General features: G+C 40.5%; 1 protein-coding gene across 14 annotated transcripts in view; it reads right to left on the bottom strand.

Annotated features, from left to right (window-relative positions):
• Nucleotides 1–12,824, bottom strand: part of DOCK3 (dedicator of cytokinesis 3) — a 183,288-nt gene that overhangs the window by 58,311 nt on the left and 112,153 nt on the right. For all 14 annotated transcript variants that reach the window (XM_088061622.1, XM_088061619.1, XM_088061624.1 and 11 more), the window contains 8 exons: nucleotides 10,075–10,199; nucleotides 6,548–6,710; nucleotides 5,962–6,068; nucleotides 5,105–5,276; nucleotides 4,481–4,578; nucleotides 2,737–2,820; nucleotides 2,301–2,401; nucleotides 941–1,022 (listed from right to left, as the gene is read on the bottom strand). In XM_088061622.1, the coding sequence (XP_087917748.1) occupies nucleotides 941–1,022; nucleotides 2,301–2,401; nucleotides 2,737–2,820; nucleotides 4,481–4,578; nucleotides 5,105–5,276; nucleotides 5,962–6,068; nucleotides 6,548–6,710; nucleotides 10,075–10,199 (932 nt within the window). The remainder of the gene's footprint in view (nucleotides 1–940; nucleotides 1,023–2,300; nucleotides 2,402–2,736; nucleotides 2,821–4,480; nucleotides 4,579–5,104; nucleotides 5,277–5,961; nucleotides 6,069–6,547; nucleotides 6,711–10,074; nucleotides 10,200–12,824) is intronic.

Genomic DNA, 12,824 nt, shown 5'->3' on the forward strand with positions numbered 1-12,824 from the left:
CCCAAAGAAGATGTTCCTAAGCATGTCAATATTTCACAAAGACAAAGCAAGCACTGGTGTAATGCCCTTGTGTTATCTGAATAGGATCACGGCAGGGGATCTAGAAAGTGAGAGGATGCCATTGGCAGTGTCCTTCACCTGGAAGAGGTTTCACCTGTTTGTACTGACGAGTGACAAAATCCAGGTGCTGGTCACTGCCACTGCTTCCAGTTCTCCAAGTACCCAGACTCAGGTGTTAGGACAGCAGCCCCGTCTGAGGCAGAAGGTGCAGGTGGGCATTCACTCAAAGAAAAACATCTTCCTGCAAATGTTGACATCTTGTATTTGTGCACTTGACACACTGACTTCCAGGCTTACTATTACACATGGTAAAATGAATTCTTCATTTATTCTCTGATTTCTCTGTAATAAATAGCACCCAGATTCCTGGTGTTTCTCACCACTGTGCCTCTCTGGGACATCATGCTCCCATCACAGAACCATAGGTCAGGTCCTGTGCTACTTCTGAGGATTTCCTTCCACCTGCTGCTTAAAATACTCCTGGACTTCAACTTGTGATACAATGGAGCTGTCTCACAGCCAGAAATGAAGAGCAAAACTTTGATTCATAGCACCCGTGCCTGATACACTCAAAACTACTGCTGCTTGAAGGGCAAGGTGTAGCCCACACCAATGGAGTATTTATGCACTGGCCATGGATGTAAGTCCCATTTAAGTTCTCCACAGGGTTGCAACAGGGCTTAAGGGGATTTAACTCTTTCAATCTTTTCAGCACAAGAATGAATCTCCCCCTAAAACTAAAATTGTAGCTATATATAAAAAAATCCAGTTAAACAATTATAGGAAGCCAGTACCACACTACCCTTGATTCCATTTACAGCTTCCCAGCCCCTCTGTGGTGCCAGAGGAGCAGACAGCAGTGCTCCCATTGGATACCTACTCTCATTGCCTCCTGGATGTGGTCCTGGCGCACGAGCTCGGCCGAGCGGTCCATGTACCACTTCAGACAACGGATCAGCTCCCTGAGGGAACAGGCAGTGAAGAGCAACCTTCAGCACCAGGTTTGACAGTCATCAAACATTTTGGTTTTAGGGAGAGATCTCTAAACCAGTCTCATTTCACTTTATTTCAGTGGTCAGTTACATCTGTACTTAATAATGAATTTACATAGTATTTACATTTATTTAAGTTTCAAAACCAGAAGATGATTTTTTTCTCTGTAATTCACTTGGACCATGAGGAACACTAAGAGAACATAAAAAAGATGTTACTAGAGAGACAGCTTTGATAAAGGCATGGTTCTAAGACCAAAATATACATCTGTTTTAATAAGAAATCCCAGCTCTCATCTCAGTAAGCTTTTAGAAACAGATCACAAAGAAAATACCTGCATCTATTATGTTAACTACACGAGACCATCTGGACTAACTTACAAAACTGTATTAAACTCATGTTTTATTTCAGACATCAGACTACCAAAAACATTTATTTTGTCTGAAAGAGGTGCTAATTAACACAAAGCAGAACACCTTTTACTCTCTGAACATGACTATGCCTTCCAGTGGTGTATATTATCTATGGGTTTTTACCTACCATTCATAGAGTATTCTTTATTTTAGCTACATAAAAATATGAATTGCTTTAAAGAACCAAAAGCAATTATTAGCTTTTTTTATATTTTATTGTGGCCAAAGATAGAATACACTCAGATATATAAAAGCAGTGGTCTAAAAGAAAGGAAAAACAACACCCTGAAGGGTAACTGTTACTCTTTCGAAAATTGTCTTATTCTCTGGTGCGAGACTCTTTTGAATACCAGAAAATAAGGCAGAATCTTCAAAGTGAGAGTGAAATTTACATTTCTGATCTACTGAAATTAAACTGTAATCAAATAGAACATCTTATGTGAATACCTGTCCACTTCAGAAGTTACAATTAGTTCTCTAAGCTTTCACACAAGTTGTGCATCCCAGCATCCTTAAGATGAGGAATGCATATGCTCTTGGTAGCTCATTTGTATAGACTACAGACTGTAATGAGTTGTTGCTGTCTCTTCAATTAAAAAAAATAAATAAAAAAGAAAGATTTTCCAGTCCAGAAGAGCAAGAGAAATGCCCAGTGTGGCCACGCTCAGCCACTCATGACATCGGGCAGCTTTTCCCTGCAGCTGTGCTGGAAAACTTCCATGTGAGTAGCTCTACTTTTGGGGACACTGCTGCCAGGATGGTTGTCATCCTGATGGTGCCACCATTCCCAAGCTTGGTGATGCCACCTCTCAAAGGGAAGAACACAAGACCTACTTGTAAGCCAGAGCTCCTGCAAAGTGCTTCTGGATGTAGGTGTCCATCACAGGGCGGAAGTGGAAGTACTTGCTGTCACGGAGCAGGTTGATGATGAACACCTGGGGAATGGAGAAGGGAACCCAACTCAAGGAATTGCACATTGCTGCCAAGTGACCACAGACAAGTGAACAAGGTAAGGAGCATTCAAATACATGAGTTGCTTTAAACAGTCACAGCTGTGTTATAAGGTATTATTTGTTGCTTCTCCCATGTGAGAGCAAATACTGCTGCCCCTGGATGTGCTGAGGTCAGCCTGCCCTCCTCACCCATTACAGGAAACACAGCTGGATCCAGCTGAGTATTTCATATTTGACAGAAGCACAATACCAGCAACATGATCATAGGAAACTTAAAACTCACTGAGCATGAGATAAATAACAATCCAGCAGCTTACCAGAGACTGAAACACCAACAGACCGTACTTCTCTGTGTTGTCATCCAAAACTACAAACAATGTGTCCAGAATATCTTGTAAGAACTAAAATGACATGAACAAAGAATTTAAACTTAAATTATATTCAAAAGGTTATTTCTCCCCTGCTTCAACTAGTTCATACATGTTAATATCTTTGTGAAACACTTGCCAAGGACAAATCACTTCAGGTTCACCCAAGTGATGTGACAGGTTTTAATTTGATTTTACTAAAATTTTTTTTTCCTCTTTGCAAGGACTATTTTCAAACAAAAATGACAGAAAACCAAAATATAGGAAATATGTATTATATACCTGATTTGTAATTTTGACTGAGTGTTCCTCTCACTTTAAGCTGACTGGAAGTGCTGCCTGATACCAGTGGCAAAACAACTTGCTCTCACTCTCAGATCTTTAGAGTCTCAGGTACTGTTCAGCATCAAATCTGAGGCTGGGCAGTACATTAAATTGTGTTTAATATTTAAATTTTTGTTAAAAGACAGAAAGCTTTTCTAACAAGCATTAACTGGGGCAAGTTGTATGTTGCCAATTGCTTCTTTCACCCTTAACTCCACAACTGTCAGTTGAGCACTGACAGTTCAGTGATTTTCTTTCTGAAAGCAGAGTCTCCAAAAGGATGAGTGTGAAGGACAGTGCTAGAGATCATTAACTATACATTCTCCCATGATTTTTTAATTTACTCTACTTAAATTTCTGATGCTGACAACAAGAAATAAATTATAACAATTTATGAAGTCTCTGAAATGATAAAATGTCTTTTTTTTCTGAATTATTATATTCTGTTCTTCATATCCCAGTGCCAAATGACAGCTGATTTATGGGGAGAGTCAATTACTTCTCTCCATGAAATAATTCAACCCATATCTTCCTTTTTCTTTCTCTATAAAAATCAGATACTTATACTGCCCTACAAACAAAGTGTAAAAAACATGACATTCTTGAAGAATTCCAGTATAAATGGGATTTTTGCTCCCCTGTTGCTGTTATCAAGTTATCATAAAGAGTAATATTCCAGATATGGCAACACTCAAATGACTTACAGTGAAGTGGCTTTAATGATAAACTACTTATTAAGTGATAGGACTTGTCTTCAGTTTCTTCTCCTTGGTTGTTTGTGTTAGAAATCAGCTTTTACATCCAGATTTATAGAAATAAATCCTAGGAAGAGTTCCCAGTACACCAAAGATTATTGGGGCATATCTGGAATGCACTTTGTTTTGCCGAGACCACAAGTATTCAAACGCAGTTGGAAGTTCCTGGCCCCTAAGGAAGCTCAGGCCACCCAAGATTATCATGTGGAGCGACACTGGCTACAAAACCCGGTGAAATGACGAGCTGGCAGACAGAGCAGTGGTGCACTGCTGGCTGGAAGCAGCAGAGAGCCCCTGCCAGGGTCTGTGTCTGCACCAGCAGCTGCGTAGGTCTGCAGACTGGCACCACTGGTGCTGAGGACCCAGCACATGTGGCTGAGAGCATTTGACTAAGGATTAGCTCTGGTTTGATCCCACAGACTGACTGTGCAATAATTTCTCAAGTGTATCTTCCTGCCCAGTTTCCTGTCATAATAAAATCCCAATTCATACAGGGTGGAAGTTCACAGTGTGAATCAAAAAGCACAGTAAGAGGGAGCCTTCAGAAGCAGCCTGCAGGTCTGAACTCACTGCCTATCGCAGATACATCCAAAGGCTGTTATTTCATGTAGTACCTTAACAATCTCCTCGCCACTGACATGTCTCAGTCTTCCCAGAATATCCATCACTCGATCTGGGTAAGCTTTCCATTTGAGCAGGGCAAGCAGATCCACTGCAGAGAGAGGGAGGGAGAGCTAGAACCACACACAGAGGGAAGAATGGCAACCCCAGACCCATCAGAGATTCGATCAATTTGCACTTCACCTCTTGATGCAGTCCACACTTCTTGGGAAATTATCTATCTATCTATCTATCTATCTATCTATCTATCTATCTATCTATCTATCTATCTATCTATCTATCTTTATGTATACTATATATAATGGAGAACAAGAAGTACAATATAGAGTAAGTCAATACTGCTAACAGAGAAAGGAATGAAGGAATGGTTAAAGTGCTTTGAAGAGAGTAAAGGCTGCCTTTTTCTCTGTGTGACTTGACACTGCACTGTGGACAATCCACTCCTGCCTGCTTGTACCTTAGGGCCATTCCTGTAAAAAAACCCTTATTTACTTAGCTGCTCTGTAAAAGTCAAGCAAAACAAACTCTGGATTGTGTGGAAGTGCTAATAGTGAATTTTTTCTCTCTCTTTCCCAATTCCGGCTGCCTTGGGCAGTTCTGAGGGGTCAGCAACTCACCATTCTGGGTCAGTTTGGTAGAAGAGAGCTGTGTGGAGACTGAGAAGGTCTCTTTGGTGCTGCGCTGGAAGATGAGGCTGGAGGGGATGTTGGGGCAGCCGTTGTAATCCTCCTTGCAGCAGGGCAGCCCCAGGTACAGCGCGTGGTTGTTGAACGTGCTGTTCTCATCACACTGCAGGGACAGCGCAAGGGATGGAGCTGTACCTTGTCCATCTCATCCCACACGCCCACAGCCTGTCAGCAGTTCCCCAACAGTGCCTGTGTTGGGATTTTTGTGGGTGCACACCCACACTTCTAAGGAAAAACTGTGCTTGGGGGCCTGGACACGCCCAGAACAGACCCAGCTCTACAGAGTGGTCTCCAACCATTGCCTCGTTAGAACTCACCAGATCTTCCAGATGTAAACTTAGGATGCTGCCTGAAAATTATACTGAACAAATAAACCCAGGTGAATCAGCAGGAAGAAAAAACCCCAAAGCCCAAATCTCTTGCTGCAGGGCTGTGGCACTGCAGCACAAGGCATTTGAATCCAGCACAATGTCATCTTACAAAGGCACAGAGCAATGCCTTAGGCTGGTAGAAGTGCTGAATGCTCATGAACACCAGTGTGTTTGAAGTCAAAATGGATGGGATTAATAGCAGATAAATCATCATCATCAGGATGGAAAAGGTGAGCTGCACCTAGAATAGAAGGCTCTACCCAAACCATGTGATTTTGGATGTATAAAATTTTGAAACTACTATTAATCTGTTCCTCACACACTTCTAATAAGGGAGAGAAGAATAATGTAATGACCATTACTCATTTAAGTACTGAAGTAGAGATGAGCAGTGAAAAGTCTGCAGAGAGCTGGTACCTTATAAACATAAAGCTCATGGATATCATCCGACAAGGTCGTGCCATCATCTCTCATCAATGGGGTGAATGCAAAACCAAAGAGCTTCTTTTCTCCCTTGTCCTTTGCTGCAGCAAGAGATAGAAAGAAGGAATTGTATTTGTGCATACCCTGTCTGTCAATATATACAAGATTACTCACCAACTTCTCCACATGCCTAAAAGTAAACAAGCGTCTTACAGAACAAACAACTTTTCTAATTCTAATTTCTTTTTTCTAGTTCTATGTAAAGGACTGACAAGCTTCAAATCAAACACAAATATGCCAAACATAGAAAAATCTAAACTGTTTATCCTGCAAAGAAAACATTCTACAGAAAAACACAACAAAAGAACAGCAGGGACAAACATCTACAAAGCTCTTTGGCCTGCACTGATTGTTCACCGTGTTTTTGTGTGCTGCTTGATAAATTCAGCAAAAGGCTGCTTAGCAATGCCCCTTCACTGTATTGCAGGCTGGCCTCTCTTTCCTGCTTTCCATCCAGATTTAACTGGCAGTGGAAGGAGCTGGGGCCTTTTGGACTTGCCCTGGCCAGGGGGGCACTCACTGGAGCAGTGGCGGAACTCGAAGCGCAGGTGGGAGCCGCGGAAGCGGTCGATGGGGATGGGCAGTTTGATGATCTCCCCCCAGCGCGGGCTGTTGTTGTGGTACAGCACAAAGGAGTGGTAGGCGCTCCTGCTCGGCTCCCCCGAGCCCAGGCTGATGCAGTCCTGCCACCAAAGGAAACAATCCAGCATTAAACACATCACATCACCAGCCAGGAGTCATTTTATTACCCGGTGATAAGCTTGATATAGTTCATGGCTTTCTGTGGACACAAAAGAGTCAGAAGCAGAAATTCAGACACAGTGAAATGTGAAATTTTTTAGGCGATCCTGAAACTTTGTTTTGGGTCAAAGGGTGAACAAAGAGACCTGTGAAACTGGATGAATCCCAGTATCTTAAGTTATTATCTTAAGCTAAGTTTTCCATCAAGCACTGAGTAGATACAATAAACACCTAAGTCCAAACTGAGTCCAAAAAATAGGACATAATAGGACCATAACTTTTAATATTAGCCTTCTGTGAAAATATCTTTTAACCAGATTTCTGCTTCAGTATCTCAGTTCAGAAGTGTTAACTGACCTTTCCAAGCTCTTTACAAATGTTCATCTTTCAAAACTACAACTATCCATCCTCACCAAGTATCCCAGAAAATTCTAATCAAGTTACTTCCTCAGTGGGAAGCAAAGAATTTCTGTGTAATACTCATCACCTAAAAACATAATTGGATCTAAATTTCTGCCTTCAGATATAACAAACTCAGAGAGCTTGCCCAATCTATGCCTTCTCAAAATACAGATAAAGAAAATAAAAAATCCTTAGAATACAAGTGAAGGAAAATAAGATAAATATCGAAGTCCTGAAATAAGGACAGTAAAAGGTCCTTTGTGATAAAGACATGGAGCAGGAAGCACATTTTTTTATGTATAAGCACTAACCCATGCTCTAGAACCAGCACTTACAAAGAGATCCAGGAGATGCAACATCTCATAAAACTAAGCAGAAAAAAAGACAGCTTGGAGATTCTTCACTTTTAGCATGTCCAAGGATAATGAATCCAGGAAGAAACAAGCTAAGCAGACCAAGAATAACACATGTAATATAAATTCTGATGTAAAAAAAATCCATGGAACAGTATGATGACAAGAACTACTAGTTATTTCCCCAAGGCATCTGTAAGTTCCATCCCAAGAAAATACCAGAAGTGTTGGGATTTTTTAATCTGTAACTATCTGACTGCCTAGTCAAGAACATCCCATTAATCAGAGGCAGTTAGTTCAACCTCTGGCAATAATCTGCTGGCTTTGAGAAAGTTAAGAATTTGTGAAGGAGCCCAAAAGGGAAGAAAAGCTCTCTGGAATTCTGGAACACAATGCAAGGACAGCCTACGTGGACAGAGACTGCAAAAGCTCTGATCCAAACTGAGTGACTGAAGGCTGAACTCACACAACTCAGTCCTCTCAAATAATCCTCAGCAACCACATGGGATGAACCACAACCCCATATTTTTTTTAATACAGCAACAAGAATTATGTGTTGCAGATAACAGCAGGTTAGTAGAGAGCAGTGCCAGTACTGAAACCCAGAACACCTTTAGGATCCCAGTTCTGTTCTGTAGCAAAAGTAAATGGTTGGGCTTCAACACAGTAATTCCAAAACATCATTCTGCATTAGGCTCTTAGGAGCAAACAAAACAGTAGTTCTATTTCCTCTACAAGGTACAGTAAAAATTCAAATTTTAATGTGAGCTTTTTTCATCCCATCAAGAAGCCATCAACCTACTCTGACTGACAAATGGCCAGTTTCTAAATGCAGTTTCATGCTGTAAACTTCAAATAAATGAATAGTCTCTCCTTCCTGTTGTTAACTTTCTTCCCATGCAGTTATTCTACAATCTATAGTCTGAGGAGGGCAGACTAGTAAATCTTTAATTCTAAATTGTGATCTGCAAAATACAAACATCAGACTAATCTTCAGACACCTGGTGACCCTGAGATGAAAATATGTAGGGGAATTAGAGGGCAGAGGCAGGGAAGGGAAGCTAAACTAGAAAAACTATCAGGAAATTTCTATTGGTAAAGGTGTGCCTTGCAATTCATAGGCTATTCCTGCTGCTGGAACAGAAAGAAGTGAGAAATGTGTCAAAGGATTTTTTCCTTTTTTAATTTTTCAGACTATATTGAAAGATACTAACAATTGAGTAAGGCCATTTTGAGAAGGAAATACTCATTTTCATTTTGAACAGCACTACATTCTGGAGGTAATTTCACTCCTTTCAATAGGACTCTTTCTGGATCAAGATACATTCAGCAGCAATGAGGAGCTGAGAAAATTCTCATTAATCCTGTGCATGGTTCTGCTAACGGCTTCACAAAGGCACAATTCAGATTTGGATTGTGCTGCTGGCTGGGACAAATTTAAGGATTTTACTCTAATATCAGATGAAAACTCTGGGAATTTCCTCCTGTCCTGTGTAATGAAAAACCAACTTCATCTCTGTGAATGACCATTCCAACCAAAATCACCGAAGTTAAGACCGATAATGTCTAGAAATTACCTGGCTTTTGTAAGTTATCATTAGGCACCATTATGTACATTAGCATATGAAGATGCTGATATTGCAGTTGGAGGCACTTCTCTTTGTCCTCAGCACACTGATATCAACTGATGATTAAAACTTTGCCACTCAGTTTGAAAAGGAATCTGATCTTCTTGCAGCAGCTCTGAGCACAAACGAGTCCCTTACAAGAAATACACTTTACTTTTAAAGAAATCACAAGTAGTAATGGAAGTTCTCCTTTCAATTAAAACCAGAAGATTGTGGTTATGTATTCAGTGCACACTTTTAGGTGTTTAGATTCTCCACAGTAATGGCCGATTTTATTGTGACAGAGGTAAAAGAAAAGGTAGGGTGAAGTTACTTCTGATAGCTGCTCATGCTGAAATACTTCCTGTTTACTTCTCTACATTCACAACCTCCCACCCACCTCCTTCTCTTCAATAAAACTAAAAGAACAGAGGAGATAAAACAGGAAACACAGAGAATCCCCATCCCCAGCTGGAATGGAGCCAACCCAGGGTGAAATTTTATTCAAAGTTATTTTCCAGAACTACATTCAGTACTGTAACCCAACAACTCAGTCTTAGAAGTCTCCCTCGGAATCACATTTCAAGGTGTTGTATGACACATATTATTTAATTTTAGATATGCCATATACTCCTCAGCTCTGATTACAGTTACTCTATATTTTTTTACTTTAGCCGCTGACATCACAGTTTGAAATCACACAGGCTTTTCAGTTTATGAGTATTTTCTCCAAGTCTTCTATCCCCATATAAGGGAACTGCTCCAAATTCTTACAGATTTATAACTGACCATAAATAGAGCTTACAAACTTAAGAAAAAAAAAAATTAAAAAAAAATGAGAGAGCCAGTTTTATTTTAATTCCTGCATTGCATCAGAGACTCTGGAGCAAGAGGATGTGTCCCCACAGGGAGCACCTGAGGCTCCCAGGGAGAGGAGCTCTTACCTTCAGGATTTCTCCGTCAGCATAGAGCACATACATGGTCACCTCGATGTTCTTCTGCACACTTTTGCCACCCCTTTCGAAGTCCCCCTTCTCCAGGGTCAGGTACAGGTCATTCCGGATGTCACCTGCAGGGACAGAGCAGAGCCACAGCCTTAAACTCCACAGGGGACACCGGGGGCGTCCCAGCTCCATTCTGCAAATCGTTCTCTGTGTTCTGAGAGACCATGGCTGATGCCCAAATCATTCCAAGCAGCAAGTTAATTGTTAATAAGGATGAACAGTTTAACATCAGTGCATAAAATCAGACTGTTGTTAGTAATGCCTTTAATAATGTGAACTCAGAATCAATACTGGTTTTAATTATGTAAGTGGAGAAGGGGAAAAAACCTCTTACTGCTATACTGTGCCTTGTTAGCTGAGCTGGAATTGTCAGGCTGAGCCTGACAAAATATCCTTAGCTTCAGACTTCCTATTTCCAACATATTTTATGAAAAATAAGTATTTTTGTGATGATCAGAATAACATTATGTTCAGTTAGCCTTTCAAACGTTTTCTACATTTTCATAATTTCCTTTTATCATAACAAAATACAAGCAGCCTTTTTGGGAACCTGATCACAATTCAGTTCAGATGGATTAGGAAGGAATTATAAATGTAATTTTTGCTAGATTTCTGGCTGGCCTCTGGTACCCATATGTATGGCTATATGAAAACAGCCACTATGGACAATTGCCAGCTTCGCACTACGTCATTTACTAAATTCAGAAATAGAAATACTTGTGTCTCAGCATCTTGTTACCCTGAATTTCACAGACTCTCGTTCGCTTGGTTTGTTTTTATTTTAGAATCTGATTTGGGAAACTGCTTTCAAAACTAATGTGGTCAATTCTAAAGTCTGCACCAAAGGGACAGCAGGTAACACCTATTTTTATGTAAGATTTAGTTACTGTCACCATTTTATGATGGTTCACACTTAATATTTCTTTTTACTTGCCAGAAAAGCAAACATACTAAAGGGCAATATATAAAAATACAAAAAAAAAAAAAAAAAAAAAAGAAAAAGAAGTAAATCCTTTCAAGGCAAGTATTTTGTTAATCAGCCCCAAGATACTAAATAACGAAGTAATGGAACAAAGCAGAGACTCCTTCAACATCTGACTTCTTCCACTTGGAGAAGCTGATGCAGTTAAATCTCTGTATTAATCAGAAGCACAATGAAGTAAGGCAGCACATTTGCTTTCAGGCATTGAGGGACATCCTTTTGTGCCCCTCAAAGCAGCACTTCAAATTCCTCCTGAAGTCTAAAACCCCACAGAACTTGTTCCTTAATCTACTGTAGGGACAAACAATAGAAGCTTTTAGTCGTGCCTTTGCTTTCTATTTTATTTCTGGAGATAAGTACAACTCTTTCAGCATGGAAAATCCAGCTCTGTGGCTGCCAGGCAGTGCTTCCTACTAGGAGCTGTGTGTGAATGGGAATCTGTGTGCAGAACAGGCTTCTTTCTCCAGGAGCCTCCCTCTCCTGCAGGGTCAGTGCTGGGAACACCTCCCAGGCAGAGGCTGAGCTGCCAGGGGGCATCAACAGGGAAAAGATGACAGCAAGAGCTTGTGAAAAACCTTGGATATTGGATCTGGTTTGGCTTATCAAAGCACAGCATCAAATGCAACAATCCATGGGCCACAACAGAGAAAATTATCAAAATCAAGCTGAGATACCTCTATCCTTATTATAGGGATATCAAGGAAATACAAAATTCATCACAAAATATGGTTTAAGTTTGGCCTTTTGTTTTAAAAATCCTCCTGCTTAACAGATGCCATCCTTTTATCTTGGAAGTTTGCACAGTTAGGAAAAAAGTTTCAATTTTTATGCTGTAAATCTTAATAGAAATTAATTGTACTCACTATAATTAGCATTTTGGAGCTCCCTACTTATGACCTCTTTTCTAGAAGGCAGTCTGGCTACACAAAGTCCAATGTCAGATATCAAATAATTTTCCAGCCTAAATTAAAGGTAGCATTTAGTTATATATAGCATCTTATCTTCTATTAAGCTTAACAGGAGGGATATTACTCCACTAATTAAAAAAAATGCCTTTGGGGCGGGGTGTAGAGGGATCTTAAAATCAGTGGATTTGCATAAAAACTAAGGAAAAAGATGGGAAAAAGTATTATAGTGAAATATAACAGTGATCTTCTCTTGTAAAAATAGTCTACAAAAGGTCACTGCATACAGTAAAAATAGGAAGTAAATGTATCTAAGAAAGACAAAAAGCATTTCACCATCAGGTAGGGTGATTATTTTGGTGGAAATCACCTTCCTACAAGGAGCAATCTCCTTTTCCTAACATATCAGTTGACCTGAGGCCTCACAAGCCTTTTGGGTTTTTTTGTTATTGCTAGTGCTTTTGAGGGATTTGAACTCTGCTAGCCCAAAGCAAAAGCTTGAGCGCAGAGCAGTTTATTTATTTTATTTATTATTGCAATCTCTGCTCTGAGTGTGCAGGGCCAGAGAGAAAGCTCAGTCCCACGTGGGGCTGGGCACACAGGGGAGCAGACAGGGGACAGCTGGCACAGGACTGTCCATGGTGGCACCAGGAGAGGCCTGGGCAGCTCCAACCCCACCAACAGCCGAGGCAGGAACCTGGGCACGCAGGGCTTGGCTGGGTTAATTCCATTGGAAAGAAACAAAGAGATAAATAATGAACTTGTGGAAGATGTCAGACCATTCCTGCAAATGCCTGCACAAA

Source organism: Pseudopodoces humilis, chromosome 13, assembly GCF_049639895.1.
Source record: "Pseudopodoces humilis isolate 2021_Gansu_Grassland_sample_001 chromosome 13, ASM4963989v1, whole genome shotgun sequence".
NCBI classification, from domain to species: domain Eukaryota; kingdom Metazoa; phylum Chordata; class Aves; order Passeriformes; family Paridae; genus Pseudopodoces; species Pseudopodoces humilis.